This window comes from Nuphar pumila, chromosome 4 (genome assembly GCF_984573655.1).
Source record: "Nuphar pumila chromosome 4, dmNupPumi1.hap1.1, whole genome shotgun sequence".
Taxonomy (NCBI): Eukaryota; Viridiplantae; Streptophyta; class Magnoliopsida; order Nymphaeales; family Nymphaeaceae; genus Nuphar; species Nuphar pumila.
The window spans coordinates 19,126,972-19,151,538 of NC_143252.1; the positions used below are offsets into that span (position 1 = coordinate 19,126,972).

General features: G+C 37.0%; 1 protein-coding gene across 4 annotated transcripts in view; it reads left to right on the forward strand.

Moving 5' to 3' along the window:
- The window catches only part of LOC149839565 (dynamin-2A-like), a 47,980-nt gene extending 23,679 nt beyond the window's left edge, over window positions 1-24,301 (forward strand). For 3 of the 4 annotated variants that reach the window (XM_090002632.1, XM_090002633.1, XM_090002634.1), the window contains 10 exons: window positions 7,424-7,508; window positions 7,691-7,829; window positions 8,309-8,385; window positions 8,500-8,556; window positions 19,083-19,239; window positions 19,333-19,496; window positions 22,252-22,365; window positions 22,445-22,512; window positions 23,092-23,267; window positions 23,694-24,301. In XM_090002632.1, the coding sequence (XP_089858758.1) occupies window positions 7,424-7,508; window positions 7,691-7,829; window positions 8,309-8,385; window positions 8,500-8,556; window positions 19,083-19,239; window positions 19,333-19,496; window positions 22,252-22,365; window positions 22,445-22,512; window positions 23,092-23,267; window positions 23,694-23,956 (1,300 nt within the window). In that variant the 3' untranslated portion in view covers window positions 23,957-24,301. Of the gene's footprint in view, window positions 1-7,423; window positions 7,509-7,690; window positions 7,830-8,308; window positions 8,386-8,499; window positions 8,557-19,082; window positions 19,240-19,332; window positions 19,497-22,251; window positions 22,366-22,444; window positions 22,513-23,091; window positions 23,268-23,398; window positions 23,541-23,693 lie in introns of all 4 variants that reach the window. The other variant, XR_016431334.1, reaches the window with a different exon arrangement.
- The last annotated feature ends 266 nt before the right edge of the window (window positions 24,302-24,567 follow it).

Here is a 24,567-nt window from a genome sequence, read left to right on the forward strand (position 1 = left end):
CAGCCCAACTAGACGTTCGGCTAGTCCCAACGGTTGGGGGCTAGCACAACCTCTAGTTGGGTTCTTCTCTACTTTGTAAATTTTCAACCCCTTTGCTCTCCTTTGTTGCGTTTAAATAGGGTTCTTCTCTACTTTGTAAATGTGGTCTTCTAAGCATTTTGTTAATGTGAAGCATATATTTTTTACTTGTGACTCTTTTGTGTGTTAATGTGTTTCTCCATTGTGAGAGTGTGTTGGTCTATAAATGACCGCTTTGCATTTGTGATCCATTTTGACTCGTAGTGGGCACTCTATTGTGATTTTGCTGGTTTCATTGCACTCATCAATCTGGAAACTCTATCCTCCGGATTTGAATGCCCTTGTGTCAACTCCATGTACACCTCATCCAAATCTCCATTCAAGATGGCAATTTTCACATCTAAATGCCATAAATTCCACAATATCATCGCAATTGTAAGTATGGTCCTTATAGTGGTCACATGAGCAACAAATGCAAATATTTCAACAAAGTCAATCCCAAACTTTTGACTGGAACCATTTGCTTCCAACCTTGCCTTGTATCTTTTAATGGATCCATTTGCCTTGGTCTTAATCTTGTAAACTCATTTACATCCTATTAAATTCTTTCTAAATGAGGGTTTCACAAGATCCCAAACATGCATTCTGTGTAATACATTCAACTCTTCAGCCATTGCCTGCTGCCACTGCCCTTTAGAAGTTGCTTCTGCATAAGACTTAGGCTCAACATATGAGTAAATTAAAGCCAATAACACACGATGTTTAGGAGAAAAAGATTCATAAGAAACAAGATGAGTTAGGACGAACGTTAATTCAAGAACTACGATGTACTTGAGTAGGAGAGGAAGGTGTAGGATATTGAGTTGCATGCTCAGCATCAGTTGAAAGGGAATCAAAATTGACCTCTAAAATCTTAACTTCTTCCTGCTCAATTTGATCTATGAAAGGTACACTAAGACACCCTCTTGTCTTTTATCATAGGTTTGATCAAACTTATTATTAGGAGTTTGTTACTCAAGTTGAATGCTAGTATTCCTTTCAACACCTTCTTCTACTGGAACTGACACAAAATGAAAAATCAACCTCTCTTTAACCTTAGGTTGTGAAAAATATTGTGTATGCTAATGAAAGATCACGTGTCTAGAGACACAAATCTTTATTTCATTCGGATCATAACATATATAACCTTTTTGCTCATTATGAAAACCCAAGAAGCAACATTTCATAGTCTAAGGAGAAAGTTTATATATATAGTGCTCATGTAACAAAACAAAACAAGCGCAACCATATAGTCTCAACAATTTGTAATTAGGTGCAACACCATACAACTTTTAATAGGGAGAGCTACCTTTAAGAACTCCTGATAGCATGCGATTAATATGATAAATCGCCATACACACAGCATTAGACCAGTATATCTTAGGCACACTATTAGAAAATAAGAGAGCCCTTGTGGTTTCTAAAATATGTCTATTCTTCCTTTATGCAGCTCCATTCCGCTCAGACGGATATGGACATGATTTTTGATGAACAATCTCTCTCTTACAAGAAATTTTAAAATACATATCTAATATATTCTTCCCCTCAATCTAAGTGAAGGATTCTAATCTTAGTATAAATTGAGTCCCAAGCATAGCACAAAAGTTCTTGAAGATCTCAGATTGCTCACTTCTGTTCTTCATAAATTAAATCCAAGTAAATCTTGTATAAGCATCAAGAACGTCGCAAAGTAGGCAGAACCACCCTTAGACAAACTAGTGAGGGACATCAGACATTTGAATGAACAATGTCAAAAGCTCTATCATCTCCTTAGGTCCAAAGGGCAAGGGATGACTCTTTGTTAGCCTACAACTCTCACACTCTTTCACATGACTTGGTAAAAAGACTTTAGGTCAACCAAAACTATCGGATGAAACAAGATATTGAAGTCTAGAATTAGACATATGACCATGCGGTTGATGCTACAACATAGACTTATCCAAAATTACGACTCCTAGGCCACCACCTAGCCTGGGTTTGGGTAATACATGTTTCCTCTTCTATAGCCAACCCCAATCCTCCTCCCTAAAATTTTGTCTTGCAGAACACAATCTACAAGAGGAAAGATTACATTGCAATTATGTTTAGTAATTCGGCCAATGAAAATAAAATTCATAGGTAGAGAAGGGACATGAAAAACATGAGAGATTCAAGTGTGTCCTTGGATGAGGTGGAAGTAACAGATCGAACTTCAGAAACTCCCTTTGAGGGCCCATCTGCAGTGCCAAATAAGCCACTACAAGGATGGCACTTGGTTAGAATAGACTTTTGTTCTGTCATATGACACGATGCACCGAGTCTATTAACCATCTCGAGAGACTGCTCGTAAAACCAACAAGACCAATGTCAAACTAAGTAGACAAAGAAGAGAAAGGAGAAGAAACTAAACAATCGGTCTGAACAAGAAGCAGCTAAATCTCCTTGAAAATATTAGACGGATAAAGAATATGAAAAGCTTCTTGCTGAAGGAATACAATGAACATTGGTTACAATGGGCAAAGTGTACTTGGGCATTCCTACCTCTTCAACACAAGGGCCTATAAGGGCCCCTTCTTTTTCCTTAAAACAATTCATGATTCTTTCATGTGGCCAAGCTTCTTACAATAGAAGCAACAAATAAGGCTCATATCACTTCTAAATTCTTTAAAATTAACTCTTCTAGATGCATTGAACCTTCCCACAGACTGCCTTAAAGCCATACAATCATCACAAAGGTGATATTGTCGAGCCCAATTTAATTGTTCAAAGACTTACTTCAAATAGGCCCAAGCATCCTTAGCAGTTTCATATTTCAAAATATTTTCAGCAATATTTTACTAAACAAAGCTTAGAAGCCATGATTTAATCTTTGCATTTTCTTTCTCCCATTCTACGATGTCAATGTCATAATTGGGATCACCCTCCTTTGGCTTCACTTTAGTGCGATCCAAATATCCTCTATAACCAAAGCTCAACACCACCATTCTCGTAAAATCACTACAATAGTCATAGTGCCATCAAACTTGACCAAAATGACTTTTTTTCTCCAACTCGCAAAAACCCCCCAACTACAAAATTTCTCAGACCCTGTGGTGCAACCTTTTTCAAAAGTATTTTTAAAAGATATTTTTAATGAAAAATGGTCAGTGTAAACCTGCATCAAATTGTAAATAACCGGCTCACACTAGTGGTGAAGTTTGGGTTGAACATAGGAAAACAATTCAAAATCTTGTGCTACAAACAATTTTTTATTGGCTTGGAAATAAATGAATGCGCAATCAACCTATTACAAATGTTCGAGCAAAAATAAAAATTATTACAACCCAGAATAAATAATTGGCCTAATGCCCTAATAATAAAAAATAGCAAGTCTTTGTCTGCCCGTGAAGTCGCTCCCGTTGTTTTTGTGTGTACGGGCGTGCCTTGGTATGTCCACTGCAGCCTACTTGTAAGGTCTAAACTCAATCAGCCCACGGCGACACCTGCAAAACACAAAACTTACAAAAGAAATACAAAGAAATACGAAGACAAACAAATCTATCTAATCTAGCTACGGTTAGTTCAAGTGAAACAAATACTTGAAATAAATCTAATTATAACAGGCTGCTGCAAATAAATTTAATAGAAAAAAAATAACTCTAACTATGACACGACTAGGGCATGGTTTTGCTGAAAAACTGATTTTCTAAAACAGGGTTTTGCTGGAAATCTGATTTCACAAATCACATGAAACACAATTTTTGAATACACGTGAAACCTGGTTTCAAGAAGCACGCGAAACTCGGTTTCACAGTTTTGCCAAAACTGATTTCACGATTTTATGAAATCTGTTCACAAACAGATTTTTATCATCAACTTGCGTGAATCTCTTTCAAGACCATTACCCGAATATGCTGACATATAATTTTTTTAAATAAACTTACAATCTATCACTAAAACTTACCAGAAAGCAACATGACCCAGATCTGGCCGACTATTGGTGGCTGATCAGGCAGAGTGGGCAGATTGGCTGGCTGCTCTAACTAATGATTTTCAAAAACAAATTTTTACAGAAATAAAGATTAATTTAAATGCTGAAATAACTGTAAACATCCCTAATCTAAATGCAGCAAATAAGAAAACTAAAACTCCCTAATTTATATGCACCTAAGCTAAAGAAATGGTAGGAAAGAGCGTACCTTTCGGCATCTCCGAGGAGTTTGGGGGAGAAGAGAGTGGTCTATACCTGTTCACGCACGTGGCTGCCTTTCTTCCGAGTTGAAATTCACAAGGCTCGCTATGCCCTCGCTTGCGTGTGGCCTTCTTTGCCGAGCAATGAATGTGGGAGAAGTGTACGGGAGAAAAGATGATGCTGGCTAGGGAGAAAGAAGGGTTCGGCCAATCATGGCAGTATATAGGCTGGAAAAGAGGCTTCGATGACATCGTAATTGAGGTAGGGCCTTGGGTAAGAAGGGGGAAGAGTAAGAAGGAGGGGGCGGCAATTCCAAGGAGGCAAAAGACAGCCTCTCACACGCCCCACTAATGCTTAAATATATTATTCTAGGGTTAGATGAGAGGTTTTGTAAAATTATTAGAGGCTTGTTTTTCAAAATTTACAAAACACCTCAGTTGAACAACTATTTTCTAAAACAAGGTTAGAATTTACACTAATTCTAAAAAAGTTGTTGACGCCCCACTAAGGCTATTTAAGTATTTTAGGCCCTCTAAAAAATGGATCAGATCTCAAATTATGGATTCAGACTGATACTTACCTCGGGATTTGATCCAAATACCTTCAAACTGCTCAAAATTGCTTGTCTTAGCTCTGTTTCTCGCAAAATTCGAACCAAGGCTTCCCTACCAGAAAACACACGTAAAACAACTAAACATGGCCATTTAGACATTAAATATGCACAAGATCATGCATAAGAACATATAAAAATGTGTAAAATATGCATGATCACCCTGCCCAGAGCCTATAAGCACAACCAAGCAAGATTTAGTATATGCTGTATATATAATTACTACACCACACAAAAGTTCAAAACATACAAGAAAATTATTGTACCGACAACTTTACCAAAAACCACAAGTACGATGATGTTGACACCGTACTCCAATCCACACGTCAAGAATACCTCATACGATACAAACACATGCAAAACCAGTCACAAAGCACTTATCATAACCAAAAACTACCAAACACCAGCATATTAATGCACTCACAGTTAGCTGATTGAACCAATAATCCAAAAATAAGGTACTTATCACCTAAAATAGGTATCTCAAATCCTCAACAAAACCCAATTAAAACGCCAAGATTCATGCAATAAGTACCTCCAATAGACAGGTGACACCAAAATGATGACCCAAATGCATCTATATAAAACAGAAGACAACCTGTGTGAGTAGATTTCTCAAATCTGGTCACTATTTCACCCAAAATCCAAAAAATCTTGAAAACATCATAGAAAATTCAATAATGCTATGATTGACATTATTTTTTATTTGGACTCTTACAATCGAGCTCTATCAAGCCTACCTCAGGCAATGCAAAAATGAATCTTCGTATGACGTGATGATGTCAGCACCTTCGGGCAACATGAGTCCTGATGCAGTAACCAAATTACCGAGGAATGGAGTCTCCCTCCCCTTCTAGTTATAGTCTTAGCTCTTGATTTTCAATATGATATGACTCTGATAACAACCATATCAAAGCAAGAGGGTGAACTCTAGAAGAGAGAAGTTGAGAGGAAGCATAAAAGGAAACTTCATTACTTCAAAAATGAGAGAGATACAACAATATAGGGGAAACTCCCCTCTACCACACTAGAAGACAAACAGTTGATTTTACTCCTAATTATGACAAAATACAAGAATACCCCTATATAGAATGAAATGTGCATATACATAACAAAAGGGGTGGCACACAAATTAGAGATACATATATTACATCAATCTTAACAGGCATAATCGGGAGAAAAAGAACCCAAAAGAAATACTGAAATTAATAATGAACATATAGTTATGATTATGAATGAAATGTAAGTGTGTAACTCATTGTAACCTTAGTAATCAAAAGTATTAGGCGACACCTAGGCTTTGGTCCCTTTAGGTTCTAGGCGACACATAGGCATCGTTTAGAGGCCCACAATGAATATTATTATATAAAATAAAAATATAAAAATAAGAAAAAAATGAAAAACGTAAATTTTTCAAATACACAACCAACACATGATTATAATGTTTTAAACATTATAAAAAAACAATGCCAACCTTGGTGCCCACATACTCAGGTACTCCCTTAGTAACCTAGGCACTCCTAGGTGGTAGGTTTGCACCTAGGTAGCCTAGGCGGGAGCCTAATTACTTAGGTCTTGAGATGGTTTAATTGTTTAGCTTCATTCATAAATTATGTGTTTTTCTTAGTTTTAATTGTTTGGCTTCATAAATTGGTATGTATTTTTTATAATTTCTGAGAAAATTATTATAATTTTTGTATTTTTTCTTTGTCCTGACTAGGCCGACTAGTCTCTCCTAAATGGAAACCAATCCTTTTAGTGGCCTGGCAGTAGAGCTTTTGACGACATAGTTTGCAAATATCCCAAAAGTATAAAGACATGGCTAATGAACTTTTGTTAAATGATTCCTATGCTTCAGTTGTGCAAGGAAGTATTCAGGTTCCTTCTGCTTCTTGCGTTCTTTGTTCCATCGTGGATGAATTAGCCATCTTGCATGATTTTGTGCTATGTGCATTGAGAATCCAAGCTAAACTTTGCATGGTTTATTGTACATGCCATTGTTTAGTTCCTTACCGAGGATAGTGGGATCTCTGGTTATCTCAAGATGTCTTAATAATATCATGATGCAATGGGCTTAGATGTTATTCTGACAAAACTTAAATATATTGAATTGATTGCATTGTTCAATGAGCTGTTTGATAATATCATCATATAATTAGATTCTTACATTTTTTCATTTATTATTATCAGTAGGCGATTATTGTTTGAACTTCCTATTTTATTAGTTTAATAGTTTATTGTGATAGATGATGTGCTTATTTTGTTCATTCCTATCTTTTTGTTTTTCAAATTTGTCCTTTTGTGTTTTCATTTGGGTTTCATTAAAAAAGTGAAAAATATAATGAGAAATTCACTGCTGATAAGTTGCCAAATTTTTTCCTTTTAAATATGTAGTTGAGTTTTGGTGATGAGAGTATTGGTTTTACCAATCACATTCGATTTCATTGACTGACTTCGCTACATATCAATCAACTTAATGCACAATAGTTTTTTATGTTTTCGTTGCATTCCCATGATCAAACTGATAAGAATTTGTTTCATACTGTCATTCAACAAGTACTTAATGCATTTGGAATATTACTTTGTTTATTTATGTTGATTAACAGGATGGATAGACAGCGAAGGGAGGAAGAACAGAAAAATCGTTCCTCAAAAAAAGGGCATGAAGCTGAGCAAGCAATACTGAACAGAGTAAGTGATATGCTTTTAAATTTATTGAAGATAGTAGCCTGCATTTGCACAACTTGATGCAGTTGACATTTTTATCTGATGAATCTGCTGTATTATTGCTCTCAAAAATTTCATATTAGCATGTTGGTATCCTTGTAGTTGTGATCGGTGCAACTTTAAAAGTTAAATCTGTTCCTTTTCAGGCCACTAGTCCTCAAACAGGATCTCAGCAAACCAGTGGAAACTTGAAGTCGATGAAAGAAAAATCAAATCAGCCAGAAAAGGATGCAAAAGATTCCTCAGTTTTGCAAACTGCTGGGCCGGGTGGGGGGATTACAGCAGGTGTGTCTGATTCTTTTGGCTTCTGTGGGTATTTGGTTAGTTATCTTAATCCACATTATATTGTTCTCCAGCCTTACACGATCTCAATAGTGAAAAGAGAAATTATTGATGTCCTCTTCCTTGGAGAGAAAAGTGTCATTGTTGGTTGAGGTCCCTGGTCCTCTTTTTATGTTTGAATTTTTTTTTCGCATAGCCCTAGTGTCCATGGTGAATATTTGTAGTTTCAACTTCAAGGGCACCAACTGAACATCTAAGTTAGTCTTCTGTTAGGTATGTGTTTTGGAACTATCACATGAAGCCTTCCAAGCAAACTTTCGACTTCCAAGGCTTAAATTTGCTTGCCAATAAGCATTTCTATAGCAAAACTGGTTAGAAATGTATATCTAACGTATGGCCTTTTACTTTAACATTGTAAACCATCAAGCCTTTCCCTGATACTTTCAATATCAATTTTTGCTGACTTTGTTTTCTCATTGTAGGCTTCCTGTTAAAGAAAAGTGCAAAAACTAATGGCTGGAGTAGACGGTGGTTTGTTCTAAATGAGAAAAGTGGCAAGGTGAGTATCACTTGATGAATAGTGAATAGCAATGTGCTTACAACTTCTAGTGGTGATCTTGGTTCGTTGAAGCAAGTGATAGTTTTTCCTGATTTTGAATCTCCTCTTTTCTAGCTTGGATATACTAAGAAGCAAGAGGAGAGGCATTTCCGTGGTGTCATCAATTTGGAGGTTTGTATAAGCTATTGGCATGAAGTTTTTTTTTTATTCTTTATCATTTTATGCCTTTAGGGCCTTCAATAGCATTTTCAATTACTTTTCATTCTTGTAGTCTATCTAGCATGGTTATTTCAAAATGCCCAGCATATCTGTGTCCATGCTGATGCTTCTGGGTGCTGTCACATTACTCTGTAATTTGTTGGATACATTCTAAGTTTCTATAAACATTTACTTTTTCTACCTTTATTTTGTATGGTTTAGTACAATTTCTCGTTATAGCAAATATGTTACTCAGGGTTTATCTAGCATTAAACTAGTTGTAGTTAACATTAGCTGCATTCAATTGATTGAAAAGACCAAAAGACCCTTAAAAGTTTTTTAAAAGTACATTAACACTTTTTGGGGATAAAAGCTAACTTTTTATTTTTTAAATTCACATTTGTATTGTACACTTTTTACTTTTTTGAAAATGGTGTTTGACTTTTGGTTCCCCTCCAAAACCAAAAGACTTGCATTACCCCCAAAAGTGATCATTCATTTAAAAAAATGCCATTACTTTAGGGGCGTTTTGGTTATTTTAATTAGCTGAATGTAGCTAATATTAACTACAAGTACTTTAATGTTAGATCAACCCTGTTACTTATTGTGTGAGTGCATGCATGCATATGCATGTTTCTGCACGTGTGTGCATACATGCTTATGCAACATACACAAGCCAGTTGCACCCTCAGACTGTTCTTTTATAAAATATCCATGTCATACCAGCAATGTATTAACATCTTTCTGTAATGAAATATGCGGAAAAACTAAGAGTGCATTAACCACTTACAACATTCACTAATGAACAAACAAAAGGGCTAACACCCAAACCCACAAGAGACAACACAACATAAAAATATAAATGTCTCTTATTGAAAAAGAGAGAGAGCTCTCAAGAGTGAAGAATACAAGAGGGGTTCACCCCTATATATACACAAATGAAGGAGAGGGGGGATGGCCATAGGGCCTTAAAAGGAGAGCCACCTAGGGGCTCCCCATGTAGTCGTTGGGAGCCCCCAACGGTCACAAATGTGACCGTTGGGGGCCCCATCGACTCCATGGTGGGGCCCCTTTTGTGTGAGCAAAAAACATAAAACAAAAAAATATAAATTACAAAAAATAAAAGGGAAAATAAAAGAAGAATAACAAGTACCCCTATCGGGTACTTGTGAAATGACTAAAATACCCCTATCGAGTATTTTAGACAATTACATATATATATATATATATGAATTACATGTATTTTAACACCCTCCCTCAAGCTTTACGGGGATATAACCGAAAGCTTGTTAAGGAGAAACAAAAAACGAGGAGCAGCAAGGGCCTTAGTGAAGAAGTCCGCCAACTGGTACTCAGATGTGACGTAAGGTAGTGCTATGGTTCCTCTTAGGTATTCATCACGTACGTAATGGCAGTCCATCTCAATATGCTTAGTACGCTCATGGAAGGTGTGATTGCTTGCAATATAAATTGCGCTTTTGTTGTCACAACACATCTTCGAAGGAGTGAAGATGACAATGCCCATATCACTGAGGAGACTTCTTAGCCACACAAGTTCCATGGTTGTAGTGGTCATAGCACGATATTCCGCATCCGTTGAGGACAAGGATACTTTGTGCTGCTTCTTGCATCTCCATGAAATCATAGAGTCACCTAAGAAAACACAAAATCCCGTAGTTGAGACCCGATCATTGGGATTTCCTCCCCAATCAACATCAGTATAAGCAATTAAATCAAGTGACGAGGCAGAGGACAAAAAAACTCCCTTAGTTATGGTGTTTTTGATATATCTGACGATCCTTAAGACTGCACTCATGTGCACGGTTGTAGGAGCATGTTGAAACTGATTGACAGAGTGGACAACATGAGCTATGTCTGGCCGAATGATGGATAAGTAGGTTAGAGACCCAACAAGTTGCCGGTAGGGAGTAGGATCCTCGAGAGGTGTTCCATCTTCCAACCTTAATTTTGCATTGATGACTTCTGGGGTTTCTGTCTTCTTTTCATCGGAGATACCAGATTTGGAACAGATGTCAGCAGCAAGTTTCATCTGAGAGAGAATGTACCCTCGAGGAGAGTACACTACTTCAATCCCTAAAAAATATCTTAAGAAACCAAGGTCAGACATGTCAAAATTTTCTTTCAAAACCTTCTTAATATCATTAATGCCTTGCTCATCAGTTCCAGTGATGATCATATCATCAACATAAAGTAGTAAAATAACAACTGAAGACCCGGCACTTTTCACAAACAAAGCAGTGTCAGTATAACATGAATGAAAATTCAAACTTATCATTACATTACTAAATCTATCATGCCAAGCCTTTGGGGCTTGTTTTAAACCATATAATGCCTTCTTAAGTTTGAGAATTTTATCTTTACCAATACACACTCCTGGTGGAGGATCCATATAAACTTCTTCATTTAATTCGCCATTTAGGAAAGCATTCTTAACATCTAGTTGATAGATAGGCCATTTTTTGACTGATGCCACGACGATAAGAGTCCTTAACACTGGTCATCCTAGCTACGGGTGCAAAAGTTTATTCATAATCTATACCGTATTCCTGAGCATATCCTTTTGCTACTAATCGTGCTTTATAGCGTTCTAATGAACCATCACTTTTAGTTTTAATTTTGAAGACCCATCTACATCCAATCGATCTCTTTCCAGTGGGTAATGAAGTTATTTCCCAAGTTTTTGCCTTTTCAAGGGAACTAAGTTCTAAGTCCATGGCTTCAACCCATTGGAGAATGTTTTTAGCTTCATTATAATGTGAAGGTTCATGAAATGAGTGTAATGCAATTAGACATGCTCTATATCTTGGAGTTAGGGACTCATAGGAAACAAACCTATTAGGAGGATTGGAGATTCGGCCGGATCTCCTTAAAGAAGTTTTTTCTATGTTGGACCCTTGAGAGTATTTTTCTAAGGCGCTCATTTGATCTTGTTGACCACGCCTAACATAGGTTTGGATACTGCTATCACTTTCATCTTCAATATTGTCAAGAGGAACATCCTCTAGGTCATTCAACGACTCATTAGAGATTTCCTCTTCTTGAGGAGTCTCATCTTCTTGGGAAAGAAGATCAAATAAGAAAACATATTCACTTTCGTCAATATCTTTAGTTTTCATAAAACCATTTTCATTTTCCAAAAAGGTTACATCTTTGGATACATAGAGTTTGTTATTTTTCAAGTCAAAACATCTAAAACCCTTTTGATTTTCTCCATATACTAAGAAAACACATTCAATAGCTTTAGGAGATAATTTGTCTCTTTTATGAGTAAGGACAAAACATTTACACCCGAAAATTCTTAATCTATTGAAATCAGGTGTTCTTTCAAATAGTTTTTCATATGGAGATGTATTTTGTAAGGATGAAGATAACATTCTATTTATCAAGTAAGTTGAGGTTAAGGCCGCTTCGACCCAAAAACTCTTTGGAATTTCTTTGGAAATAAGGAGTGTCTTAGTGGTTTCCATGATGTGTCTATGCTTTCTTTCGGCTAAACCATTTTGTTGAGGAGTCCTAGGACACGATCTTTGATGACAAATTCCATTTATTTCTAAATAATTTTGAAATTCATTTGATAGATATTCTCCACCTGAATCGGATCTAAGAGTAGAGATATTACTTGAAAATTGATTTTTGACTATCATATAAATTTTTTTGAAGAAGTCAAAGACTTCACATTTTAAATTGAGAAAGTAGATCCACACATATTTAGTGTAGTCATCAATGAAAGTAACGTAATAGGAGTACCCTCCTTTTGACATGACCGGGGAAGGACCCCAAACGTCGGAATGGACTAACTCAAAAGGTCTTTTGGACACAAAGGTTCGATTTGGAAATGGGGTGGATTTCATTTTGCCAAAAATACAACTCTTGCAAACAAAATGTTTCTCATTACAAAATTTCTTTCCAAATGGAAATGAGTACATTTTTGAGAAACTTGGATGTCCAAGTCTTTGATGCCAAATTTCAATATTTTTATCTTGGACATGGTTACAAAAAGAGTTGGTGGGAAGTTTCAAGTTGCTCATGTAATAGAGATCTCCCCTCCTATGGCCTTGCCTAATCCGCTTCCCGGACCGGAGATCCTGTATAGAGCAATCCGTAGTTGAGAAGGAGATTTCACATCCATGATCACATATTTGAGCAACAGAGAGGAGATTTAAATTAAGTTGAGGTACCACTCTTACGTTTGGCACAAAGAAATCTTTAGAAAAATTTAAGGTTCCAAAACTTTTTACATGTAAAGATGTACCATCGGCGGTTGAAACATAGGAGTTTTTAGAGTTATTACACAAATCGGAAAGCTCATTTTCAAGAGGAGTCATATGAAAGGAAGCTCCAGAATCAAGGATCCAAGAAGACATACCTGGAGGAAAGGAAGAAGCTATGGCGGCACCCGAGGTTGATGGAATCTTGAGTAGAGTTTGTAGTGCTTCCGATAGTTGGGCAAGAGAAAAAGACTCCTTCCCTTTGATAGTTTCCTCATTCTTTTGAGTAGCTTCTTCAACGGAGGCAACCTTGTTTTTAGGTGCTTCATTCAACTTAGGGCAATTAGGTCTTATGTGACCCGGTTCTTGGCAATGATGGTAAATGGCTTTTCTATAGTTGCCATTATAATTATTTTGCCTTCCAAAGTGTGGAGGCTTATAGGTTTTTACATGATTGCCGGGTTTAGATACGGCCAAAACATCATCTCCTCCTTTAATCATGCCAAGACGAGTTTCTTCTTGACATATTTCGGCTATGGCATCTTCCAAGGGAAGAGGCTTAGATCTATGAAGAAGGGAAGATCTAACTTGTTCATATTCGGGCCTAAGCCCGTGTAGAAATTGGAAAAAGTGTTCTTTTTCCATTTGTTCTCTTCTTAGTTCCACATCCACACTAGAAACCCACTTTGGTTCTAGTAAAGATAACTCGTCCCATAAGGGTCTAAGAGTGCTATAGTAGTCTCTTACACTCATTTCTCCTTGCTTGATAGTCCGGATTTTTTTTTTGAAGAAAGAATTGACGAGCAAGGTCTTTTTGAGTAAACATATCTTTCATAAAGAATCATGCTTCATTAGCCATCCAAAACTTAGCAATGTTGGCGCAAATTTTGAGCTCCACATTGTTCATGAACCAAGCAAGAATCTTCGCATGCTTACTTTCCCAATCTTCCACTTTAGATTGGTGATCTTCAATAGCCTTCATGCGAGCATTTCCTTCAAGAGCTTTCTTTTGATCACCATCCATCTTAGTGAGTTGGAGTTGTGGTTCCGGAATGGTGCCCATAACATATCCCCAAAGTTTTTTACCTTTGAGGTTGTTCTCCATGGCGGCGGCCCACATCATGTAGTTGGAGCCATTGAGCTTGAAGGAGAGATCAATCTTTTGTTCCCCTTCCATTTAATCACTCACAAGAGAACAAACGAAGAGAGATACAAAAACCAATAATATAACTACTCAACTAGCTATATTAAGAAGAAGAGCATACACAAGGCTCTGATACCATGTAATGAAATATGCGGAAAAACTAAGAGTGCATTAACCACTTACAACATTCACTAATGAACAAACAAAAGGGCTAACACCCAAACCCACAATAGACAACACAACATAAAAATATAAATGTCTCTTATTGAAAAAGAGAGAGAGCTCTCAAGAGTGAAGAATACAAGAGGGGTTCACCCCTATATATACACAAATGAAGGAGAGGGGGGATGGCCATAGGGCCTTAAAAGGAGAGCCACCTAGGGGCTCCCCATGTAGTCGTTGGGAGCCCCCAACGGTCACAAATGTGACCGTTGGGGGCCCCATCGACTCGATGGTGGGGCCCCTTTTGTGTGAGCAAAAAACATAAAAACAAAAAAATATAAATTACAAAAAATAAAAGGGAAAATAAAAGAAGAATAACAAGTACCCCTATCGGGTACTTGTGAAATGACTAAAATACCCCTATCGGGTATTTTAGACAATTACATACATATATATATATATATATATATATATATATATATATATATATATATATATATGAATTACATGTATCTTAACACTTTCTGCATACCAGCAACCATACCTCTATGTCAGCTTGTGGTGCATGATGCTACTAATTCAGTATTCATGCCATTGATGATCATTTCACTTCATTTCTGCACATCCTCCAGTCTTTATATTTTCATAATTTTATAGTCTAAATTATGTGTTTCATGCTATTCTGGCATTTCTATCGGTGCACAACTCATGGCCACTTCTTTTGTTTAATTTTTTATTGGTCATGTTCAATTTATGCGATTTTTATTGCAAAGGAGGCTAGTTCTCCTTGCCATTGCATGAAGTCAACTACATTTAATTACTGTCAATGAGATTAGGGACATATGTTGATTGTTTTACTAGTAGATTCCATAGCCATGTTAACTTTTAGTATATTGGAGAGCTAAATTTTCTTTGCATGTAGTTGAGTTGCCTAAGCTTCTCGCCATAGAAAGTTCACATGTATTTCTTATTCTGTTTTCTGAGCCAGGGTCCGTTCAATAATATTGTTCATTAGAGTACTGTTCCAGGTTTCTGCATAGGTTTAGAAGCTATATTATAACCAGAGAAACAGATCAGGAAGGGGGAGATAGAGCAAAAAGAGGCACAGCGAAAGCTTCATTAGAAAAGAAATTGTTACAGCTTTATATAGGGGTCAGCCCCCCTTACCAACACAACTATTCAAGATGGACATAAAAGACTATCTGACCTTTTACTTCTACAACATAATTACATTTACAGAAGTATCCCTAATAAATTATGTAATTCACATGTGGGGTAGCATGAACACTAATAAGACAATTATTCATATTTCTCACCGCTCACCTTCAATCTGGGTATAATGCAAGAGGAATCTTCCCAAATTTGGAGAGAAATTTCTTGAAATATGAAGGTGCAAGGCTTTTAGTAAACACATCAGCAATTTGCTCTTCAGCACATACATGCTCAAGGGAAATAGTCCCTTCATATGCCCGCCTTGTAAAGTGGTAATCTATCTCAATGTGCTTCATCCATTCTTGAAGTTTTGGATTCCTTGCTATGTGAATGACACTCATATTTTCACAGTACAAGGAGGTCCTTTCCTGCATAGATATTCCAAACTCCTTCAATGGTCATCTTATCCAAATTATCTCCACTGTGACTTGAGCCATAGCTTTATACTCTGCCTCTGCAGTAGATACTGCAGCCCTCTGTTGCTTTTTGCTCTTCCATTCCATGACACCAAAGAACTCCGAGGAAAGATGGAAAATTTAGTAGTGGGCAGTCTATCATACATATGCTCTAAGCTCTGTCGAAGATGATAAAGGGAAAGACATGCCAAAGTCCATAGTATCCGTCACATACCTAATGATCCTCAAAACAAGAGCAAGCACATACCTAATGATCCTCAAAACAGGAGCAAGCGAGGTTCCATCCGAGTGCAAACAATTCTTTTACTAATAGAACTTATACAATTGAAAAATATAGATTTATCATGTCATATGAAATGATGCACTCGAGTCTAAAAGCCAAAAAATCTTACCTGGAGGAGAAGAGGTGGAGACGATGACACCGATCATAAATTGTCATTTGAGTAGATGTTGCAATGCCTCCATGAGTTGAGAAAGAGATGTTTGAAATTGATTTACTTGAAGAATCTTGGTCAACTTACGAAGTACCAACCAAAGCAACTTTATTTTCATCTTGGTTCTTGAATTATGAAAAAATGGTTTAATATGTCCCAGTTCTCCACAATTATGACAAAAAATGCTTCCTCTTTTCTTTCCATCTTCTTTTTCTTTATACACGCGATTCTTCCCATAGTTATTGTTCTTGTAAATATGTGGGGGTTTGTATGTATGAGTGTTGGCACTTGGTTTTGAAATGACAACACATTGTCCTTAGCTTCTTTTGCTTCATTTTGAGACCTTAATCTAGTCTCTTCCATGCAAACTTGAGCTAAAACCTCTTGGATAAGATGAAGCTCATCTTTGTGTTCCATGTATAATGTTGCTTCTCATGTGTTCAAACTTAGATCGCAACCCTTTCATAAATTGAAGGAATTGCTCATTGTTTATTTGCTTCTTTCTAGTTTGAGCAACATTGGGAGTTTCTCAAACGGGCTCTAAGTTAGCAATTTGTTCCCACATTTTTTTAAAGAGCCAAAGTTCTCTTTAATACTCTTGTCGCCTTGTTTACAATTGTGTATCTTGTCTTGAAGCTCCCATCGAAATGCAATATCGTATTGATTTTGTGTTTGTTTAATGAAGAGCTATGCTTCATTGGTTTTTTCAAACTCCAAAATAATCACATGTATCTTCGTTTATACTTTCCATAAATAAGGAAAGTACATTGGCATGGGCAATTTCCCATTCCTTCAAAGCTTTCTTATAACCTACAAGAGCTTTTTCCTTTTCTTCTCCTTTAAGAACCTCCTCTTTAATGGTTCCATCATTCTCTTTAATGGATTTTGTGAGAGTGAGTTGTGGTTCTCTTGCGGAACCATCAACATACTCACACAATCCTTTAACAATAAGGATTCTTTTGATGGCGTTAGCCGATAAATTGTTGTTCTTTCCATTAAATTTTATTGGAACTACCATACAAAACAAAAGAGAAGATTGAGAAAGATAAATAATTACTTGAGCAAACTTTTGACTCTTTTTGAAGCACCAATGTCTCTAAGCATTCATAAGAAGACTAATCTTCAAGAAGGTTGATAGGCATGCTGTGAAAATATCTCAAAAAATGAGATAAAGAGTGCGATGAGCACAACACCACCAATGTGCACAAAAGCACAAGAACACTTAGAACAAATGTACACAAAGGTACAATAAAGAAACTCAAATGCACAAAGGCATACAAAATATAAAGAATTTTATTGAGAGACTTGGAGAACAAAAGCTCCAAGAAGTGAAGTTTACAAAGGGGGAACTCCCCTATTTATAAGAGGGAAAAGGAGCCTTGGAGGGGCTCCACTAGCTGTTGGAGCCCCTCCAACGGTTAGAATTCTAACCGTTGGAGAGGCTCAACAGCTAGTGTTGAGCCCTCCAAGATTGACTTTGAGTCAACAAAGAAATAAAGAAGAAAAAGACAAAAAAGGGAAAAGAAAAAAGAAAAGAAGAAAAGTAAAAAAGGAAAAAGAATTACAGCATATTCATAATTATGAATATGCGCAAAATGGAGAGAAATGACTAAAATACCCTTTCGGGTTTTACAGAAAAAAGAAAACATATATATTTACATATATATATAGATAGATACATATACATATATACGTGATGTATATATGTATATGTATCTCTCTTTATATATATATGTAAATATTTACATAAAGAGAGATACATTTTAACACATGCTTCCTGAGGCAAAGCCCGATCTTCAAGCTACCTCAAAATACGATTGAGAATGAGTCAAATAACTCAAAGTAGTCGATAGGCTCTGATACCATGTCATGAATTGAAGGATATGCTTTTGGAGTGCTACTTATGTGCCAGAGAACACTTTGCAAATATGACCTTTTATGGGTCAATACTTGAAAACACAAGAATGAGCCACAATAGGCTGAGAACACACATAAAATCAATACTGTTATTGAGGAATAATCCCTTAGAGAGTGTTACAAATGAGAAAGGGGGTAGACCCCTTTTTATATACACAAGAGACTCCTAGAGAGCTGTTGGGACCTACCCAACAACTCTATCAACAATCCCCAAAAAGCCCATGAGGCTGGGAATACAACAACAAAAACAGAAAAATAAGAATAGAAAAATAGTTATTTCTGTTGTACATGTGAAAAGACCGAAATACCTCTGAACTTCCAATATACAGAAATGTACAAAACTGTATATATATATATATATATATATATGTGTGTGTGTGTGTGTGTGTGTGTGTTTACATTTAACAGTATATTCTCACTTACACTCAATGGGGAAAGGAAAACAGAAGTTGATCCCTCTTCTGCTGTTCATTACTTGACCTTGAACCTTAACAGACCTGAATTATTGTGGTAGTTTCTTCTCATTGTTTAAGAGTTCCGTTGTGCACTGGTGTTGTATTGTAATTTGTAAGTATATATTAGCAGCTTTTATTGCTCCATGTCCCTTTTGATAAATATAGTGTAAAATTGCAACCCTTCTGTAAATGTCTGGGTTACAATCTGTACTTGGTCTCTTCACACTGCAGTTAGAGTATTCCTGCTGCACTTTGGTTATGGCATGTGGTGTTGTTTCTTCCATATGTCTGAATGCTGGGGATATATTTCGTGCAATTGTAGGTTTCTAGTTCTCGGTTGCAATAATTGGCATAAAATTTTAGATCTCTCCTAATTATCTGTCCGGGTTACTTGATTAAAATGAACCAGTTATTTTTTGTTCCTTACTGGTTATCCTGATAATGGGTGTTGCTGCTAATGCAGTCCAGAGGGTTTATGCAAAATTCTTAAATCTTTCAAGTTCATTCTAAATTACTGGTTTATTGTGTAGGAATGTAACATAGAAGAGATCACAGATGATTCGGCTGACGAACCTCCAACAAAATCTTCCAAGGACAAGAAAAAGGAAAATGGGCCTGATTCTGGAAAGGCTCCAAGTCTTGTGTTTAAGATTACTAGCAAAGTTCCATATAAAACTGTTCTAAAAGGTGCATCCTGTTTACCTTAAAAATCTAATAAAAAAAGATTTTCTGAGTTTGATTATGTATTGCTGAGTTGCAATTCAATACTTATTGGTGCAGCACATAGTGCGGTAGTATTGAAGGCTGAAAATTTGGCCGACAAGGTTGAGTGGGTAAACAAGATTAGCAATGTCATCCAACCTTCTAAGGGAACTCCTTCAAAGGGAACTTCCTCTTCTGAGACTGGTCTACCTATTCGACAGAGTCTTTCCGACGGATCACTTGTAAGTAATGAAACATCAAAATGTTCTTTACATATATTTCTCTAGCATTCCAAATTATATTATCTGATTTCTCATCTGGAGTTTTAGTCATCTTTGTTATATTTCTTATTTGTCACACTTGCTTAATACTCGGATTTGGTTGCTAACATGTGTTAGTAGATATACCACTTTTTGATAAAGTTTGCACTGTTAACATAATATGTAGTCAAAAGCACTAGTCAGCAAATGCTTCTAAAAGTTCTAAAAGGCTAACACACTCACACCGATGTGGGTGCAACACTTAGACACAGCTTCCTTTGTGTCAGGTGATGTCAACCGCACTGTGCTCCATTGCTGTCCAAAAGTGGATTCCATTAACCCTAACCAAGTTCAGTTTATCTATATTATATGGATAAACACACACACACACACACACACACACACACACACACACACACACACACACACACACCTGCGCCCAAGTTTTTGGACATTGCTGTGTCACACTTGTATCTGCATCCACATCTGCACCTATGCACCTATGTGACATAGGTTGGCGCCTAGTCGGTAGATCCCTAAAAGCATAGTTGGCAAACTCATGACTCGGGCTCGGGTCGCCCAATCCTTGACTTGCAAGTCAGCGGGTTGGCTCAGTGACTCGGATGAGTCAGGATTCTATAATTTATAGTATAAGTACATGAATAAAACATGAAAATAACTGAACTTCAAGCTAATATGTGAACAGTTAAGTTACTTAAACATATAATTATACATGATTATTATCTTTTTTCATTGAACACTATTAGATTCTTCATAAGGAGTGATTTTATATAAGAATGTTCTTTAAAATCATAAAATACATGCTAAACAAATTATAATTGGCAGTAGGATCGGTAATTTATTAGGGGTCTGATCCGAGTCGACTCGGGCGATTCTTGAGTAGACTCTTCGGGTTTGTCAACTATGCCTAAAAGGCGCGGGACTAGTTTGCCTAGTCGGGACCCCGAAAACGAAAAAGTAAGAAAAAAACACAAAAAGTATCATATATCATATATCACAGAATATATATAATGCTACGATATTTGATAAGAATCATGCCTTGGATCATGTTTTTTGGATAAAAAAATAGATTTTTTAAGTCATCAATTTTTGTACATTGCGGTCCATTGATTCTTGCTGATCTTAAAAAATTTACGTCACAATCACATTATCCAAAACATGTTTTATACTAAAACATTGTGTGGAGATCACATCTATAATGTCTGATCTACCAAAAAATCTCAAGAATTTGAAAAATTAAACCTTCTATTAGGTGGGAGTAGGTGCTCCTGGAGCACCCTATATACATATATCATCAAACGGGTAAAGTGTAAGACAAATCATATAGTTTTTGCGGCACAATATTTTTTTGTGTGTTATTATGGGTTTTAGCAGCAGTCAGCAACCACAGCTAAAGGGTCTTTTTTTTTGAATTTTTTAGGCGCGTGGCCGCACGTCCGACCCTTGTTCGACGAAAACCCGTTCAATGATACGGGTTTTCGTGTGTATATATCAGTCTCTCTCTCTCTCTCTCAAGCAACATAGAAAGAAGGAGGTATTGGGGGCGAAAGAGCACGAGAGTGAGGAGGGGAGATGAGATTGGGGAGTAATTTAGTCCAAGTTGACATAACAAGATGGTATTCCAAAGATGCCCTCATTTTTTGGTTTAATTTAGTCCAAGTTGACTAGGTGTCCTGGACTAGGCGATGACTTAGTGCCTAGGCTTGTATTTGCTATCTAGCATTTGCAAAGTTAAAATGGAGATGCTCAACCTGGACTCTTTAAGCCTGGTTACTGGGTTTTCTACTGTGGGCACCTGGCAGCCTGATGTTGGAACTCTAGAATACTTGTTCTCTGTAAACAACAAAACCAAGGTTGCTAGACTAGGAAGCGGAAGCGAGAAACGATACGGGAAGCGGAAGCAAAGAATAAAAACAAAACAATATAAGAATTGAATGGGAATCGAAATGGAACACAATTAAAAACTAAAATAAAAGTGACTATTCTTAAATTTCATGATTTTTCACTGTAAAAATTAATTTTTTAACAAAATCTAAAAATGATGATTGCCAATTTAGAGAAAGCACATGGAAGTGAGTGAAAAGCATGAGAGGAAACACAAAAAAAAACATGAAAATAGTGTGAGAAAACATAAGAGAAGAATAGCTAAAGCGTGTGAAAAACATAGAAGAAGCGTGGGAGAATCGAGATTCCCATCAAGTTTCGGAAGCGAGATGCTTCTGAAGCGAGTTTCCGGGAAGCGGTCTTCCTACTTGTCTAGGAAGCTTTCAGTAACTCTGAGCAAAACACGTGACTTGTGTCCAGTTGCAGTTTTAATGCCTTTTATTTTGTGAATACAAAATTTCAACAGAACAATATTGTAGTAAAATTTAGTGCTCTCTCTCTCTCTCTCACTCACACACACACACACATCAGCTATGAGCTGACCGAGATCTTTGGTCTGCTGCTCTTAGAACCCAGAGCCCATGACCCTACCAGCCATGGTCTTAAACACTTGGTTTACATGATTGTGTGAATCTCTTGCAACAAACATATAACAAAGTTATTTGACATATTGAAAGACACAGATGCCCGTTTAAGGAGACAATGACATTGGATTTAGCCAATACATTCACCTCTTTTTGACATTTTGTGTTTCAAAGTAGCTGGGACATTTACCTGTGTCCACTGGCAAGTTAGGTTGTAATGTTTTTCGTGTTTTTTGTGAATATTTTAGGATACAATGGCTAGGAGGCCAGCAGATCCAGAAGAAGAGCTTAGATGGATGGCTCAAGAAGTACGAGGCTATGTTGAAGCTGTTTTGAACAGTCTTGCTGCTAATGTTCCAAAGGTAAGCAGGTACCTTTAACTTTGGATTTTATAGTAGATGTTCACAAATTGAGGTATTCTTTGAATCTTCTCTTCTGTAGGCTGTTGTGCTCTGCCAAGTTGAGAAAGCAAAAGAAGAAATGCTTAATCAGCTTTACAGTTCTATCAGGTAAAAGCGCTTCATGTTTGTGTAATGTGTAAAACCTGAGCTTGACTTGGGACCTGGAGCTATCCTCAACTGGGTGGTAGCTAAAGTTGCAGCCCATGCTAGACTCTGTGAGTCTAAGGAGTTCCTAAAACTTGAATTGACTCTGTGACTTGGAAGAGATTGGTAAACCAGTTGATTGGCTCTGTAGTCAGTTAAGACATGCTTTGAGACATTTGTGTACTAAATTTCTCTAGTCTGAAGGGGATATTCTTTCAGCCAGGGATCCTTGCAAAGACAAAAGCTTGGAGTTCAACTATACTAAGACTTGGTTGGCCTGGATGAATCTAGTTTCAGGTCAGCTTAGTCTCTAGAAACTTAGATGGTTTGACGTAGTATACAGTATTTTAACTGAAATTTTAGAGCTGCAAGTCGACCATAGCTTTTGTCTTCGGCTTAAACAAGCACTAATGAAACCTAAGGAATACCATCTTGTAATCTGTGTCTTCAAACTATTTTTCAAGGTACAATTTATCTGTTATATTTATTTTTCTTTTTACTTAAATTTTCAATAATTGTTTCGATTGTTCTGCTTCTACACAGTGAACAAAGCACAGCCAGGATTGAAGAATTACTTCAGGAGGACCAAAATGTGAAACGTAGAAGAGAGCGCTTCCAGAAGCAGTCATCTCTTTTATCTAAACTCACCCGCCTGCTAAGTGTCCATGATAATCGGGCTGGTGCATCCAGTTGGTCCAATGGAGGCACTGGAACAGCAGGTAATTTGTGCTATTATTGTAATTTGGTATTTTTACCGAACTTCTGATTAACCATTCCCTGACTGTTTGTTCTGATGAAATTTTTTATCTTGCTCCTTACAAGTGAAATTAGAATATCTTATCCTGGTTAGGTGAAGGTGAATGTTGTTGGTTGGGTAAAAATGGGGTAGCCTAACCCAATCTGCAGACAGCTCTGCATTCCTTGGGCTAGATTACACATAATCACGTTTTTGCAGGCTGGATATAATTTGAAAAACCCACATCTATGCCACTGTAAGGGTCTACCGCACCATTTAAAACCAACCTTCTGTTGATGATGGACATGGTTGTGCATCTGCTGTGTGTAAACTTTGAGCTCTTTATATTCTTAAAGCAACTCATTTTTTTTAATATTATTTGATTGCTGTTTTGTTCGCTAAAATTTAGAGAGTAGCCCCCGTGCCAGTGGTCAAGGTGATGACTGGAGATCTGCATTTGATGCTGCTGCAAATGGTGCCGTAGACCACTCCAACTCATTTGGAGACTCATCTCGCTCATCATCTGCTGGCATGAATGGCCACAGCCGAAGGTACAGCGACCCTGCCCAGACCGGCGATGTCAGTTCCAATTCGAATCCCAGCAGCCGGCGCACACCAAATCGATTGCCACCTCCCCCACCTTCATCAGGCTCTTCCATGTACAAATACTAAGAATCAAAATGCTGTACGCTGATAGTTGCTGTATCCCATTCTTCTTTGTGGGTGCTTAAAACCCGCCTTTGCTTGAGTGCTGGTGTTTATGGATGCTAGGGAGGCATCTTTTGTAGTTTTAGGATAAAAATGCAGCCCTTCTTCCAGACGTTGGGTTTCAAGTTCTGAATTTTCATATAGGGGCTTTTTCTCTCAATCTTTAGGTTTTTCTCTCATTCTTTTCACCTATTTTCCCCCTTTGAGATTTGCCCCATCTTTTTTGTGTTTTGTGTTTTTCACCCTTGGATACTACATGTGTTTGGTGTATCTATATACTATTATAGTGTAGTTGGCAAAGTGGGTTTCTCATGCTTGAGGTCCAGTTCTTTCTCCGATAATCTCATATTTTCATAATGATAAATAAGAGAAAATTTATTTAATAACAGTAACTGCTCGTATTCTGTGAAAGGGACAAATTGATTGGACGGTGCTTCTTGACAGAAGCATACAGGTATGAGACATATACTTCATATGTAGCACAACTGCATAAGCTAAAATGTGTGGGGCGTTCAGTGGCTTTCTTTCTATGTAGCGATTTGTTGATTTTTCAAAGTAATCTATGATATTTTCAG